Source organism: Pristiophorus japonicus, chromosome 10, assembly GCF_044704955.1.
Source record: "Pristiophorus japonicus isolate sPriJap1 chromosome 10, sPriJap1.hap1, whole genome shotgun sequence".
Lineage (NCBI taxonomy): Eukaryota > Metazoa > Chordata > Chondrichthyes > Pristiophoridae > Pristiophorus > Pristiophorus japonicus.
The window spans coordinates 178,592,068-178,609,762 of NC_091986.1; the positions used below are offsets into that span (position 1 = coordinate 178,592,068).

Here is a 17,695-nt window from a genome sequence, read left to right on the forward strand (position 1 = left end):
CCAAAAACAGCCATGTCTGTGTTTAGCTGGTACTGGTTGATGAAGTAATATTGACCTGTTCTTCTTTAAATAGTGCCACAGAACCTTTGACATCCACCTAAATCACCAGAACAGATAGATAGGACCTATGTTTAATCTGTTTTCCAAAAACCAGCACTCCAGACAATGCACCACTCTCTCGGAACAGCGCCTAGGTTATATGCTCAAACCCACTGGGGTGAAATACAATCTTCTGATTTACAAGCAAAGGTGCCATCAATTGATTCAAGCTGTATCCTAACTCCCAGTAAGTTCCGTTCATCCATCATCACTGTGCTCGCTGACCAACATTGGCACTCGGTCTGGCAATTTCTAATTTTAAAAATTCTCATCTTTGTTTTCAAATCCCTCCCTGCCCTCATCCTTCCCTATCTCTGTAACCTCCTGAAGCCCTACAACACTCAGAGATATCTGCGTTCCTGCAATTCTGGCCTCTTGCACAGCCCCCAATTTTCATCACTGGCGGCAATAACATCACCTGCCTAGGCCCCAAGTTCTGAAATTCCCTGCCTAACCCTCTCCGCCTCTCTCTCCTCTTTTAAGATGCTCTTTAAAACCTACCTCTGTGACCACACTGTCCTCATATGGCTCTGTTAAATATTGTTTGATAATGCTCGCGTGAAGTGCCTTGCAACATTTTACTACGTTAAAGGCGCTATATAAATGCAAATTGGTGTTGATTATAATCCATGGGCACATTCCAATTCAAATTTCTACTTCATTTTGCCATTTCTGAGGATAAGGTGTCACCTGCTTCCTGCAGTAGTAATGAAGTAATTTACTTTTCTTTCACCTCTTGTTTTACAGAACTAGGTTATTCTTGAGGTTAAGAACTTAAGCATGTAGGCTCAAATTGTGATCCTTTGAATTTATCACTGCCTTTTGCCATCAATTCTTTTGTACATTCATCTTATACCAATGCTTGTAAAAGATTAAATTTGTCAACTACAGCACTCATTTATTTTCACTTTGACTATTTTAAGTACACAGACATACAAAATGCAGTATTATACAATTATATACATCAAACTTAATTAAATTATACATTGAAATCTGGCACACATTCAACACAAGAGAAAGGCATTCTTAGGGAAAAGCAATACTAAGCAATTTAGCTTCTTGATGACTATGCACACCATTAACATAGTGAACTAGCCACAAATATGTTGCTAGTTATTCCACTCACTTTGTGATGAGCCCACTGGAGACATGGCAGGTGGTGAGAGCATGTTTACTTGATTTAGATCCATAGAATGTTTTCTAGACAGACTAGCACTTTTGATAGTCGGAGGAGGGGGAGTTGTGGACTTCAGGTGGCCACTTGGTTGCAATGGACTAAAGACATTTCCTAAAATAGAGAGCACAAATATATTTTAGTACAACACTCTACTTAAAAAAAAGCTTACCATTGAGTTCTGGGCAAACTAAGGTCTTAATTTTCCATTCCCCATTTTTTCTTTTGTTCTTCTCTGTATCATCCTTCCTCAAGTCATCCTATGTACTATTCCCTTCATGAGAAAAGCAGATGGACCTGCTTCCTGGCCTTTGTCAACCTTTGTTCCTATTTTCTATGTTGCTAATAGTTGGACACAAAGGAAACATTATGAACAGGAATAGGCTATTTGACTCAACAAATCTGTTCATTTTTTGAGTAACCACCAACGTATTTTTTCATCTTCTTACCAATCTATCCCTACTTTCTCCAAAAACACATCCCAAGAACACACAAATTAAATGAGCTTCTTAAAATAGTGATTACATTTCTGCTTTGGTTGAATGTTTTCCTTTCTCAATCAGCAACACTTGCTTTACTACTTGACATGCTGTAGACCTACATCAAAGAAAGTTGTTCTCTCATTAGTGAAATGGCCTTTAGAGTTAGCTTGTATGTCACTCGTGATCCAAAAGCGCAAAAATTCACAGTCACATCGTTGACATATTTAAAGGTCTGATGAAAGGTCATCGATCCGAAACCTTAACTTTGTTTCTTTCTCCACAGATGCTGCCTGACCTGCTATTTCGAGTATTTTCTGTTTTAATCTCCAAGAACACAGATGAGAGCATCCTGTGGTGATTTCTTTCAAAAAAGCAACAAGCTTCTATTTAATGCCACTCAAAATCCATAACAGCCATGCCTCACGAATTAGGGGACACATATTATCATAGAGTCATAGAAATTTACAGCACGGAAGGCGGCCATTTCAGCCCATTGTGTCCGCGCCAGCCGACCAAGAGCTATCCAGTCTAATCCCAATTTCCAGCTCTTGGTCCATTGACCTGTAGGTTTCGGCACTTTAAGTGTATATCCAAGTATCTTTTAAATGTGGTGAGCATTTCTGCCTCTACCACCCTTTCAGACAGTGAGTTCCAGACCCCCACCACCCTCTGGGTGAAGAAATTTCCCCTCATATCTCCTCTAAACCTCCCCCCAATGATTTTCAATCTATGTCCCCTGGTTGTTGACCCCTCTGCCAAGGGAAACAAGTCCTTCCTATCCACTCCCCTCAATTTTATACACCTCAATCAGGTCGCCCCTCAGCTTCTCTGTTCCAAAGAAACAGACCTAGCATCTCCAATCTTTCCTCGTAGCCAAAATTCTCCAGTCCAGCCAACATTCTTCTCTGCACCCTTTCCAGTGCAATCACAGTACTCCAGCTGCGGCCTAACTAGTGTTTTATACAGTTCATGCATAATCTAAGTCTTGCTCTTATATTCCATGCCTCGATTAATAAAGGCAAGTATTCCATATGCCTTCTTAACCACGTTATCGACCTGGCCTGCTACCTTCAGGGGTCTGTGGACCTGCACTCTAAGGTCCCTTTGACCTCTATACCTTTCAGTGCCGTGCTGTTTAATATGTATTCCCCTGCCTTGTTAGACCTCTCCAAATGCATTACCTCGCACTTATCCGGATTGAATTCCATTTGCCACTGTTCCGCTCACCTGATCAGTACATTAACATCTTCCTGCAGTCCGCAGCTTTCTTCTTCATTATCAGCCACACAGCCTATTTTAGTGTCATCTGCAAACTTCTTAATCATACCCCCAATATTCAAGTTCAAGTCATTGATATATGCCACAAAAGCAAGGGACCCAGCACTGAGCCCTGATTTTATAAATACCATCTTACTCTTAGGAGTATGTTATTTAACTTTTAGAAATTCAAGCACAGAATAGTACTAATCCTTGGACAACTGTCAATGAGTTGTCCTGATGAGGAATGATTGAGCAATCTGCAATACAGCTCACAAAAAATCAAATTTCCAGTTTTGATCTTAAAATATGTCAACGGTGTGACTATGTGAATCTTTGCAATGTCGGGCCTTGAGTGACAGATACAAGTTGACTCTAAAGGGTATTTAACAAATCAGAGGACAACTTTTTTGATGTGTCTGCATAACATCAAGTAGTAAAGCAAATTTTACTGATTGAGAAAGAAAAACATTCCACCACAGCAAAAACTATGGACTCAATTTTTCCCAAGGCAATGTTCTGGCATATTGCCAGTTACACGCCCGTTTTTCTAGGCCAGAAATGCGCCGGAAATAATTTGCCAACGTTTTCCCAATGTATAATTCAAATTTGGCGTCGCGCAGTGTGTCCAGGGGATGGAGCCTGCTGTCTGCGACGAAAAAAACGATGCCGCACCTTCTGCTCATGCGCGGAAAAAAAAGTGACGTTTTTGACGCCGTTTCAATGGACGTGCATGTGCACTACAACTCCGAGTTGGCAATTAGCCATTTTTAAAGAACCAGTTGTGTGCGCGAGAACGTTGAGTGCTGTGTGAGAGCACTGGAAAAATCACAGCTGCAGCAGTACAAGATGCAACATAAGAACATAAGAATAGGAGCACGAGGATGCCATACGGCCCCTCGAGCCTGCTCCACCATTTAATACAATCATGGTTGATCCGATCATGGACTCAGGTCCACTTTCCTGCCCGCTCCCCGTAACCCCTCATCGGTTAAGAAATTGTCTATCTCTGTCTTAAATTTATTCAATGACCCAGCTTCTACAGCTTTCTGAGGCAGTGAATTCCCTCCAAGAGAAGCAATTCCTCCTCATCTTATTTAAATGGGCGGCCCCTTATTCTAAGATTATGCCCCCTAGTTCTAATCTCCCCTATCAGTGGAAACATCCTCTATGCATCCACCTTGTTAAGCCCCTTCATAATCTTATACATTTTGATAAGATCACCTCTCATTCATCTGAATTCCAATGAGTAGAGGCCTAACCTACTCAATCTTTCCTCATAAGTCAACCCCCTCATCTCCGGAATCAACCTAGTGAACCTTCTCTGAACTGCCTCCAAAGCAAGTATATCCTTTCGTAAATATGGAAATCAAAACTGTACGCAGTATTCCAGATGTGGTCTCACTGTATAACTGTAGCAAGACTTCCCTGCTTTATACTCCATCCCCTTTGCAATAAAAGCAAGATTCCATTGGCCTTCCTGATCATTTGCTGTACCTGCATATTAACCTTTTGTGTTTCATGCACAAGTGCCCCCTAGGTCCCGCTGTACTGCAGCTCTTTGCAATTTTTTCTCCATTAAATAATAACTTGCTCTTTGATTTTTTTCTGAATGCATAACCTTACACGTTCCAACATTATACTCTGATAAATTTTTGCCCACTCACTTCGCCTGTCTCGGTCCTTTTGCAGATTTTTTGTGTCCTTCTCACATATTGCTTTTCCTCCCATCTTTGCAACGCGGTGCAAGAACCAAGAATTTCTTACAGCAAGAACTGGTGGCACGAGTTACTGTGATTGAGAACAGATGACAGGAGCTGGACACCAGCAAAGGTCACACAAAACTTCCACCCAAAGAAATGAAGAAATGCTGGAACCAAGTTGTAGAAGATTACTGTGCAATGGTGACCACCACGAGATCTGAAGGCCAGTGTAAAAAGTGGCAGGACATTGGTCAAGTGGTTAGTGTAAGTAATATTTTCATTTATTCAATGCAATTGCAATCGTAAATGTGACTATCTGTAGGTCCCAACCAGCAGAAAGACACCCTTTTTAAAAAGATAGGTGTTCATATCTTTGCAGAGGAAGGTGGCACATAATAAAAGGGAAAGAACTCGAACAGGAGGAGGCCCAGCAAATCTGCAGCCACTGACACCCTTGGAAGAGAGGGTCGCTGCTTTGATGGGTCTTGCCTGGAAAAAAGCAATCAGTACTGCACAAGCTGGGCCCAGACTCGAGGGAGAAGGTAAGTCCTGCAAATTCGTCGTGGTCATTCAAATCAGCCCACTGCCTGACCTGTGATGTGTGAGCCTACTCATGCCACCCACCCTGCCTCCTCCTCTGCTACTAACCATTTGATTGTTCTGTTATATTTTGCAGAACTTGAGGCCAATCCTGATGATGCAGAAGATTCAGACGCGGACAAGCCTGAAGAAGAGAACATCTTCCAATCCAACCCTCCAGACCAAGATCATGGGGGTGACGGGGAGGGGATGGAGCTGGATGAAGCTCCCACTGTTGTACTGACTTTGGAGGAAGTGCTGCTCATGGAGGTGACGGCCCCTTCCGTGACTAGTGGTTTGAGTGCTGGTGAGACATTCCATGGTTTCACACCTTCCAAGGTTGCGGGTCCCAGTGGTGGGGTGCAGTGAGGCACACCCATGGCCCCACCTTCCGAGGTTGTGGGTCCCAGTGATGGGGTGCAGCGAGGCACACCCAGAGCCCCGCCATCCCAGGCTGCAGGTCACAGTGGTGGGGTGCAGTGAGGCACACCCGTGGGACTCGACCGCACTCTCCTGAGGTACAGGATCTAACAGATGTGGTTCAGATGATGTCACTGAGTGCGGAGAGCATTGACCTTACCCGATCATTCCTGGACGCCATCAGTGGGGTGACTGATGAGGTAGCAGGACTGTCAGGAGAAGTAACAGCAATGACACGAGAAATGGGAACGATATCCAGGACCATCAGTGAGGGAATAGTGGCCATGAGGGAGGGAATGTCAGAGGCAGTGCAAACCACATCACTGACCATGAGGGAGGGAATGTTGCAGGTAGTTGAGACACTGTCAGGGTGCATGAAGGACAGCATGTTGGAGTTAGCTGCTGCAATAAGGGAACACGCCCAGATCCTGTGCCCATTGACAGAATCAACTGTCATTCCCACTCCAATCTCCACACCAGCCTCTGAAGAGCCCAAAGCCGGGCCCTCCAACTTGCCGCCTGGGCCCTCTAACTTGCCACCTGACGCCGATGCCCCCCACTCTCGAGGTGCGCAGTACCCAAGATGTTAGAAAGAATAAGCTTGGTACCAAGCCCAGAATCACTGTGCCACCGCCTGTGGGTAGGGGTGGTGGAGTATCCATGACCAAGCGCAGCGGGCGGTGTTAGAATAAGGGGGATGAGAGATGGGTGGGTGCAGCCTTTCTTTGCTGTTGTTGTTGATGTTATAATTATTGTTGTTACTGTTGTAAGCGTTCTCAAATTAAAAGTTTTTTGTAAATTATGTAAATTTACAAGTTTAAAGTTTGTAAGTGATCTTAACGTTTGATACAAAAATAATTTTATTAAAGTTAAGTACAAAAGAACTGTTTGCTAAACTTTTGAATAAAATATGTTTTACATTAAAACTGAATCATGTTCCATTAACACAATACAACATTACGGAACAGCTCCAAACAGTAAATATGGTCCAGTTGGAATAGTTGTCGCTGAACCCTCAGGCATCAGTAAAGCGTTCATGAATGAGCTGCTGGCGCAAGGCTCGAACATTCATTAAAGGGGCATGTCATGCTCCGGCCTCAGGCATGGCTTCCTCATCCTCATCCTCCTGTTCGTCATCTGCATCTTCCACATCATTATCATCAGCCACTCTCACCTCAGGTGGGTCTTCCACTACCAGGTACTGCTACCTCATGATGGCTAAGTTAAACAGCATGCTGCGCACAACAGTGAACTGACCGTCAATCTCAGGGGAGTACAGCAAGTAGCCTCCAGAATAGTCCAGGCATCGGAAACGCTGTTTTAATATAAAGCTGCGTGTCGAAATGTGCGACATGTTGTATTCACGGTCAGCTTCCATCCAGGTTGCGCGTAGGGGTGTCATGAGCCAGGTGGCAAGGCCGTACATACCCTTTGTCTCCCAGTAGCTGGCTCTGCCCTTCTGGCTGCTGCTGAAACATGGCAGATATAAAGCTGTCGTGTAGGATGAACGCATCATGGGTGCTCCCAGGGTATCTTGCATCGACTGACATGATATGATGCATGTCGTCACACACAAGCTGTACATTAATGGAATGGAAGCCTTTTCTGTTCCTGTACATCTCAGAATCCTCCAAAAGGTGTTCGCAAGACAATGTGGGTACAATCAATGCAGCCCTGTACCTTTGGGAAGCCAGCAATCCTGGAGAAACCCACAGCCCTGTGATGGATTGCTTGGGCGGTCATGGAGAACTTTATGAAGTCATTCCTCTGCGCATACAGTGCAGCCGTAACCTGGCGAATGGAGACATGTGTTGCATGTTGAGAGATGGCGCACATACCCCCAGTTGTAGCTTGAAACGAGCCGGATGAATAGAATGAAAGTACAGCTGTAACCTTCGCTTCAACTGACAAAAGCAGTCCTCTTGATGCTGCTAGGTTTCAGGTCTGCTTTGACTAACTCACAGATCACAATTACAACTTCTTTGTGGAAACGCAGCCTTCTGACAGTTTGCATCACTCAGGTGGAGGTACCAACACCTGTCTCGATATACTCGAGGTGGGTAAGGCCTCCTGCCCAGCACCCTACGGGCTCTGATATTCCTGATGCGATGACGTCGAATCAATTGTCTCCTATGTAGCACGATGCAGAAGGCTCGCACAAGGTATATCATTGTCAGTATTGCCCCCATACTTAAATTTAACCTTTGAAAGAAGCTCAAAATAGCAGGAAAATAGACAGGCAGGGCAGGTTCGCAGTTCTCTCTCTCTCCCCCCAAGGTCTGGCTGGATGGACCACACCCAAGGCTTTGTGACTTCTCTCTTCCCCCAACCTTAACTAATTGCAGTCTTGTGACTTCTCTTTCCCCCCCGTTAACTAATTGCTGTCTTGTGACTTCTCCCTTTCTCTCCCCCTCCCCCCTACTCACCCCCACCCCACCCATTGCAGTCTTCAGAAGCCTTCCAATCAGCACCTTGCTTCCCGGGCTCAAAGCCTTCCGATCGACACCTCGCTCTCTCTCTCTCACTTTCCTCCCCCCAACCCCCCCGGCTTGTTTTCTAGCCGAGCCCCGTGTCCGTGTCCGTGTCCGGGCGCGGGCCGATTCTGCCGGCCAAAGCTATGACCCTCCGGCCCTACTTCTAGACCTTCGATAGTGGTGTGAGAGTGAGTAAAAAAAAGAGAAAACTTCTGAAATCCAACAAATTTACACTTACTACGTTGACAGATACAAAAAAGTTGAACTTTATTATTAATTTTGACAGTGTTCTTGACTCCCTCAAATTTTCGATTTAAACACAATGGTGGCTTTCAGCGCCAATTTGTCAATATGCGCTGGTTTTCTTAATGCCCAGAAGATTTTTCGGGAGTGGCCAGATACACTGACCTAGGAGGAAAAAATGTTGACCAAACTGCGAAAATTTTTAAAAAACCGTTGCAGACATGATGTAAAAAAAACTGGCCGAGAAAAATCGTAACTAAGTCAGTTACGCCGGCGCAGATCGCAGGGGGAAACTTGGGGGGAAAAATGGGGAAAATTGAGCCCCTAGTTGTTATTTTAATAAGCTCATTTAATCTGTACGGAGAATTTCACCAACAATGGTACAACTAGAAAAGAAAGAAGTCTAAGTTTTATTAGTGCTTTTATGTTTAAATCAATCTCATTGCCTTTTTTAAATAATTTCATTTACAGGGCTCCCCTCTTCAGTAGACACAGACCAGATGTGTTAGGTAACATAAGAAAATTATTCAGATATTACTCAAGAACACCTTTTCATTACTGGCAACAGTGCTGTTGCAAAAGAATGTAAGTGAGAACCATCACCATTTAGAATTGTGCAATGGTAGATCTTTATTGTAAGTGACAATGATCTGTAAGGCTAACACATTGTTTAACCTACACTAAGAACCATTAACATGTATATATGTATATAAGGATCTCCAGTAACTAAAACAGGAAAGAGAGGCAGAATGGACTGGTAACAATTTAACAACTAATACAGTAAAAGAACAAAGACTTGTATAGAATATTCAATATTTAACATATCCACATGAAACTACAAACCTATGTAACATTTCAGTAATAAATGTTTGTTAGATGTTTCAGTTCCATTGTTCTGAAGTATAATCTTTTTGACTTGTGTATGTGCCAATAAAGGCATAATCAAAAGAGATGGTTAAAGTTGCTACACAAACAATTCAACCACTAAAGGATTTACCTGAAGAACTGCTACTTGAGCCACTAGGGAGCTTAATAGGTGGAGGTCGATGCTTCACACCCTTCCCCAGTATAGAAGACTGGACAGATCCAGAAATTTCTTCAGATTGCTACAAAAAAAATCACATGACTAATCAAACATTTATTGGACTGAACATATAGAATCACATTTTTAAAACATGGCATTTTCACTTGGATAAACACAGAATCAGTGTTTAAGTGATTACTTTCAACATTTTAAATCATACCACTTAACTAGTGCACTAAGTTTTGATCATAGTGAAGAACCTTTAATTTACATCCCAATTATTTCCATCCTATGCACACTTCATTTCTTGCAATATGAAGACTGTTATGATTGTTGTAATGACAACCATGTAACACAGGAGCAGTCCTGACTGAAAATTATGGGCTCTTTTCTTATAATATTGATTTTTACGACCAGTGTGTATATATTTACACGAAGAACAATATCAGCTTTACACAATATTTGGGTTTTTGCTACACTAAAAAAAAAGCCATCTGTATCTTCAATAAAATAACTTGCTGGCGATGACCAATCATGTGACTATTTCAGTACATTAATTAACATTAAAAAGAGCTACCCTTTCCAAGATCAAATCAGTATATTCATTTTTTTTTTAAATGGAAAAATCATTTTAGACTGGAATTAGCAGGGCCAACAGAGGCTGTACAGTCCCACAAGGATCTTGTATGGGGGACAGATGTAATTAGTTTATGCTCAGATTTATCCTTGTACAGAAACCTGCAGGACCAGAGGCTGATGGGGCTGGCCATTTGAGGTCCTGTTACTCAAAATAATAAATTATATTTAAAAAAAATACTAATTTCAATTGTGATTTTCACCAAAAAGATGAACGCAATAAAATGCAACTATCAAGTACGATATCAAGAGAATGGGCAGATTAAAAAAAAATTCTGAATACAAATCTAAGCTTTAAATAGTAAAACACACTATTGTGAACCCACCTCAATTTCTTTCCCAGGAGACAAGTGACTCTGGCTCACTGAGCCAGCTGAATTGTGGGAAATCTTCACTGGGCACTTGGTGTCCTGCTGCAAAACCTCAAAATACTGCTTTACAAACCTGCAGTTTAACAAGATGGGTTTTAAACAGTAAACCCTTATTATGAAAACTCTAATATACAGTATGTGCAGAAGAAAAATAAGGGGACTCACCTATCGGCTTCTGCTTTTGTACCTATAGGGAACCTGGTCAACAAAACAATGTTTATTAATTGATATTCATGGATCAATATAGAAACTGCATAGACCTAAACTATTCAAATGTAAACACACTTTTGCAAGTTATAGATTCTCAACTCTATAACTTAGAATGTTGTGGGTTCAAGCCCTATTACAGATATGAGCACATAGACTAAGCTGACACTTTAGTTCAGTACTGAGATGCAATCTTTCGGATGCAACATTAAACTGAGGCCCCATCGGGGAGCTCAGGTGGACTTAAAAGACTCTATGGCTATTTGAGGAAGAGCAAAGCTGGTATCCTGGCGAATATTCTTTCCTCAACCAGCACCACCAAAAACAGATTATCTTGTCATTCATTCATTTTATGCTTGTGGGACAAATTGGCTGCTGCCTCTGCCAAAAATAACAGTGGTTGTATTTGAGGAGTAATTCATGAACTATAAAGCATTTTAGGATGTCCCCAAGGTGTTATATAAATCCAAGCTTATTTTTAAAATTACTTCCTTATAAATTATAATATTTAGCAAGTACAAAGTATTTTTAAAGTTTTTATGTAACCAAAATGATATTTTGATACTTCTGAATCACTCAGATCTGGCAATTCTTTGTGACATTACTGTTCATGAATCCTACCATTTGTAACAAATTTTTGGACAAATTGATACTACACTTTCCAACAGAATAATTTCATAATCCTAAACATTTTAAAAGGTATTATTAGTCTGTAGTTCTTGCCTTCCTGCTACCATTTTAAATTGTTGCTTAGAGGCAGCCTGCGTGCATGCATTTTGTTTACAATTCTCCCACGTCACACTGTGGGCAACACTCATGTCATGACATCACTGAGTCACACAAGGAGAAATTGTACATTTTAAAACCTAATTTGTAGCAAGGAAGCAAAAGGCTGACACTGGCAAATGTTCAATCTAGGATTATCTAACAAATCACGAGAAAATAGCAAAAACATCTTTACTATAACTCAAGGTTGAAGTATTAGAAATGGTACTGTAGTTATTAAAGCCTGGATATTCCAATCAGGTGTGAGCAAGACCAAATGAGTCAGGTGCCATTCCTGCCCACCAGACTTCAAGAAGCTCACTCTGCAGTACTTCCCCAGGCTAGCTTCCTTATAATACTTTGGAATAGTATTGTTTTTTTATTCATTCCTGGGATGTGGGCATCACTGACATGGCCAGCATTTATTGCCCATACTTAATTTCCCTCAAGAAGGTGGTGGTGAGCCGCCTCTTGAGCCACTGCAATCCATGTTGTGAAGGTACTCCCAACAGTACTGTTAGGAAGGGGGGAGGAGGGGTTCCAGGATTTTAACCCAGTGACGATGAAGGAACGGCGACATATTTACAAGTCAGGATGGTGTGTGACTTGAAGAGCAACTTGGAGGTGGTGATGTTCCCATGCGTCTACTGCCCTTGTCCTTCTCGGTTGTAGAGGTTGCGGGTTTGGGAAGGTGCTGTTGAAGAAACCATGGCGAGTTTGCATGAATGCCCGATTGAGAGTTCGCTCAATTGGGGTGGGGGGGGCGGGAATTAAGATTAAGCATGCTGCAGCAGGATTTAAGGTCCTGCAGCAGCTAAAAGGGCAAACATAAACATCATTATTTTTACTGGAGTACCATGCCTGGCAGATTTGCAGGAAGACACAGAGCCCTTGATTTAGAGATGGAGCAGCAGAGGTTCTATAGCAGAGTGAGTGAGATAAGAAAAGGCACAGACCGATGTAGGGCTCCCAAGAAGAACTGTTCGGGAGTAATGGAAGAGGTGGCATCCAGTTCCAATGCAACCACACCATGCATAGCCTCAGTACAGAAAGAGGTTTAATGACCATACCATGTTAGGCAACCACACCTTCCAAGAACGCACAGTAGTGAGCATTCTGTCATTCTTGCTGACTCCCCCTCATACAGCATTAAAATACTTTAATTGCTGACCATCGATGCATATGAGGCAGCATCGCACCCCAGCCTTCACTTGAAAGTGATCCTGCATTCACTCCACAAAAAGCTTCATGTGCAATGTAATCGCTTGGTACATGTACCTGTGATCACATTATTGGCTGCATGCTTGGACTTTGCTGCAGGTTGCAGTAACCAAAGGTATTTCTTACTTTTGGCATTTTTATTAAAAGGAAAAGATAGCCTATAACATGAGCGAGCTGCGATAGGTGGCGTTCCCCCTCCCAAGCCTCTGATCTCATATCCCACATAACGAAAATGTTCTTCAAATCCTGGAGAGCCATAGTGATGAACATCTGCTTGTCTTCTTTCTCATCATTTCACAAAACATTTATTTCACTTTCTACTGTAAGTTACATTTCATTTCTGCTCAATAGGAAATTACTATAACCTCCCCATCTCCTCTAGATGTGCCTGAAGAACTCATAGCTCTCCTTACAAGGTTCTCCAAAAACTCCCAGAATCAGCAGACCTGACATAACCAGGCCTCTGTTGTTTCCAAAGGGGATTCTGCCTGCAGCAAATCTATTCAAAAAGCAGCTGAATGCACATTCACTCTCAGGAATCTAATGAGAGATTATTAGTCGAAGGAGGAAAGAGGAATGTATGGTTGTTGGGGGATGGGGAAAAGTGGGGTAATAGAAGAGATAGAGCAGGGGAAGAAGGCATGGTGGTTTGTGATGAGTGAGGACTGGGAGAGGTGGTAGGAAGGAATGACAAGCACAGGTTAAGCCACAGGCACTCAGGCAGGGGAAGCAATAGTAAGGAGCATGGTGAAAAAAATGTATGGCACTCAGTAGGGGCAATTGTGATGAGAGGCAGGGAGGGGAATTAGAATCCTTCCCCTCCCTCCCTCAGATTTTTTTTTAATTTTTAGAGGGCTTTCCCATTTTCTACATCTCTTATTGAAACAGCAATCATTGCCACCAAAAGCTAGATCCTGCTGCAATATTTTTAAAGCGTTCAAAATGCTTGAGAAACATACAACTGCTAGCATGAATCGAACACCAGGATCAAAACCAGTAAAACACCAAAATTAAATGAGCCTCAGATAAGGTGGTACTGTGAGCAGTGTTAGCCTTGGAGTTTAGGGGACTGACAAACACCACTACCACCAGGGAGTTGAAGAACGCAAAGGTAAGTATCGATAGGTATGCTTTAAACATGACAGTTAAGCCCGACACAAACAGCAAGACATGAAGTAGTACAGGAAGTGCAGTATGCAATATTTTAAATCTATTACTCATACATCTTTTGTGGCACTGCTCAAAATGAGTCATAGAAACATAGAATATAGGTGCAGGAGGAGGCCGTTCGGCCCTTCCAGCCTGCACCACCATTCAATAAGATCATGGCTGATCATTCACCTCAGTACCCCTTTCCCACTTTCTCTCCTTACCCCTTGATCCCTTTAGCTGTAAGGGCCATATCTAACTCCCTCTTGAATATATCCAATGAACTGGCATCAACGATTCTCTGCGGCAGGGAATTCCACAGGTTAAAATTTCTGAGTGAAGAAGTTTCTCCTCATCTCAGTCCTAAATGACTTACCCCTTATCCTAAGACTGTGCCCCCTGATTCTGAACTTCCCCAACATCGGGAACATTCTTCCCGCATCTAACCTGTCCAGTCCCGTCAGAATCTTATATGCTTCTATGAGATCCCCTCTCATCCTTCTAAACTCCAGTGAATAAAGGCCCAGTTGATCCAGTCTCTCCTCATATGACAGGCCAGCCATCCCTGGAATCAGGCTGGCGAACCTTCGCTGCACTCCCTCAATAGCAAGAACGTCCTTCCTCAGATTAGGAGACCAAAACTGAACACAATATTCCAGTTGCGGCCTCACCAAGGCCCTGTACAACTGCAGTAAGACTTCCCTGCTCCTATACTCAAATCCCCTTGCTATGAAGGCCAACATACCATTTGCTTTCTTCACCCCCTGCTGAACCTGCATGCCAACTTTCAATGACTGGTGAATCAAGACACCTAGGTATCGTTGCACCTCCCCTTTTCCTAATCTGCCACCATTTAGATAATATTCTGCCTTCGTGTTTTTGCCACCAAAGTGGAATACCTCACATTTATCCACATTATACTGCATCTACCATGCATTTGCCCACTCACCTAACCTGTCCAAATCACGCTGCAGCCTCTTAGCATCCTCTTCACAGCTCACTCCGCTACCCAGTACGCTACCCAGTTTAGTGTCATCTGCAAACTTGGAAATATTACACTCAATTCCTGCATCCAAATCATTAATGTTTATTGTAAAGAGCTGGGGTCCCAGCACTGAGCACTGTGGCACTCCGCTAGTCACTGCCTCCCATTCCGAAAAGGACTAGTTTATCCCGACTCTCTGCTTCCTGTCTGCCAACCAATTCTGTATCCACGTCAGTACATTACCCCCAATACCATGTGCTTTGATTTTGCACACAAATCTCTTATGTGGGACCTTGTCAAAGTCCTTTTGAAAGTCCAAATACACCACATCCACTGGTTCGACCTTGTCCACTCTACTAGTTACATCCTCAAAAAATTCCAGATTTGTCAAACATGATTTCCCTTTCACAAATCCATGCTGACTTGGACCGATCCTCTCACTGCTTTCCAAATGCGCTGCTATTTCATCCTTAATAATTGATTCCAATATTTTCCCCGCTACTGATGTCAGGCTAACCAGTCTATAATTTCCCGTTTTCTCTCTCCCTCCTTTTTTAAAAAGTGGCGTTACATTTGCTACCCTCCAGTCCATAGGAACTGATCCAGAGTCAATAGGGTGTTGGAAAATGATCACCAATGCATCCACTATTTCTAGGGCCACTTCCTTAAGTATTCTGGGATGCAGACAATCAGGCCCCGGGGATTTGTCGGCCTTCAATCCCATCAATTTCACCAACACAATTTCCCGCCTAATAAGGAAATCCTTCAGTTCCTCCTTCTCACTAGACCCTCGGTCTCCTAGTACATCCGGAAGGTCATTTGTGTCTTCCTTCGTGAAGACAGAACCAAAGTATTTGTTCAATTGGTCTGCCATTTCTTTGTTCCCCATTATTAATTCACCTGAGTCCGACTGCAAGGGACCTATGTTTGTCTTGACTAATCTTTTTCTCTTCACATATCTATAGAAGCTTTTGCAGTCAGTTTTTATGTTCCCAGCAAGCTTCCTCTCATACTCTATTTTCCCCCTCCTAATTAAACCCTTTGTCCTCCTCTGCTGAATTCTAAATTTCTCAGTCCTCAGGTTTGTTGCTTTTTCTGGCCAATTTATATGCCTCTTCCTTGGATCTAACACTATCCTTAATTTCCCTTGTTAGCCACGGATGAGCCACCTTCCTTGTTTTATTTTTACTCCAGACAGGGATGTTCAACAGTTGAAGTTCATCCATGTGATCTTTAAATGTTTGCCATTGCCTATCCACCGTCAACCCTTTAAGTATCATTTGCCAGTCTATTCTAGCCAATTCACGCCTCATGCCGTCCAAGTTAGCTTTCCTTAAGTTTAGGACTCTAGTCTCTGAATTAACTGTGTCACTCTCCATCTTAATAAAGAATTCTACCATATTATGGTCACTCTTCCCCAAAAGGCCTGCCACAACAAGATTGCCAATTAGTCCCTTCTCATTACACATTACCCAGTCTTGGATGGCCAGCTCTCTAGTTGATTCCTCTACATATTGGTCAAGAAAACCATCCCTAATACACTCCAGGAAATCCTCCTCTACCGCATTGCTATCAGTTTGGTTAGCCCAATCTATATATAAATTAAAGTCACCCATGATAACTGCTGTACCTTTATTGCACACATCCCTTATTTCTTGTTTGATGCTGTCCCCAATCTCACTGCTACTATTTGGTGGCCTGTACACAACTCCCACCAGCGTTTTCTGCCCTTTGGTATTCCGCAGCTCCACCTATACTGATTCCACATCATTCAAGCCAATGTCCTTCCTTATATTGCATTAATTTCCTCTTTAACCAGCAACACCACCCCGCCTCCTTTTCCTCTCTGTAGATCCTTCCTAAATGTTGAATAACCCTGGTGTTGAGTTCCCAGCCTTGGTCAACCTGGAGCCATGTCTCTGTGATGCCAATTACATCATATCCATTAACTGCTATCTGCGCAGTTAATTCGTCCACCTTATTCCGAATACTCCTCGCATTGAGGCACAGAGCCTTCAGGCTTGTCTTTTTAACACACCTTGCCCCTTTAAAATTTTGCTGTAATGTGGCCCTTTTTGTTTTTTGCCTTGGGATTCCCTCCACTTTTAATATTCTCCTTTCTATCTTTTGCCTCTATCTCCCTTTTATTTCCCTCTGCCTCCCTGCATAGGTTCCCGTTCTCCTGCCATATTAGTTTAACTCCTCCCCAACAGCACTAGCAAACATTCCCCCTAGGACATTGGTTCCGGTCCTGCCCAGGTGTAGACCGTCCGGTTTGTACTGGTCCCACCTCCCCCAGAACCGGTTCCAATGCACCAGGAATTTGAATCCCTCCCTTCTGCACCACTCCTCAAGCCACGTATTCATCTGAGCTATCCTGCGATTCCTACTCTGACTTGCACTTGGCACTGGTAGCAATCCTGAGATTATTACTTTTGAACACCTACTTTTTAATTGAGCTGAAGCTCCCTAAATTCGTGTCGTAGGACCTCATCCCGTTTTTTACCTATATCGTTGGTACCTATATGTACCATGACAACTGGCTGTTCACCCTCCCTTTTCAGAATATCCTGCACCCACTCTGAGACATCCTTTACCCTTGCACCAGGGAGGCAACATACCATCCTGGATTCTCAGTTGCGGCCGCAGAAACGCCTATCTATTCCCCTTACAATTGAATTCCCTATCACTATCACTCTTCCACTCTTTTTCCTGCCCCCCTGTGCAGCAGAGCCACCCACAGTGCCATGAACTTGGCTGCTTCTGCCCTCCCCTGATGAGTCATCCCCCTCAACAACACCCAAAGCGGTGTATCTGTTTTGCAGGGGGATAACCACAAATGACCCCTGAACTACCTTCCTTCCACTGCTCTTCCTGTTGGTCACCCATTTACTATCTGGCTGTGG

The 17,695-nt window shown here is 43.0% G+C and overlaps 1 protein-coding gene across 11 annotated transcripts in view; it reads right to left on the reverse strand.

Moving 5' to 3' along the window:
- Nucleotides 1-17,695, reverse strand: part of supt20 (SPT20 homolog, SAGA complex component) — a 119,597-nt gene that overhangs the window by 44,469 nt on the left and 57,433 nt on the right. For all 11 annotated transcript variants that reach the window (XM_070892358.1, XM_070892359.1, XM_070892368.1 and 8 more), the window contains 4 exons: nucleotides 10,628-10,660; nucleotides 10,418-10,535; nucleotides 9,429-9,537; nucleotides 1,226-1,387 (listed from right to left, as the gene is read on the reverse strand). In XM_070892358.1, the coding sequence (XP_070748459.1) occupies nucleotides 1,226-1,387; nucleotides 9,429-9,537; nucleotides 10,418-10,535; nucleotides 10,628-10,660 (422 nt within the window). The remainder of the gene's footprint in view (nucleotides 1-1,225; nucleotides 1,388-9,428; nucleotides 9,538-10,417; nucleotides 10,536-10,627; nucleotides 10,661-17,695) is intronic.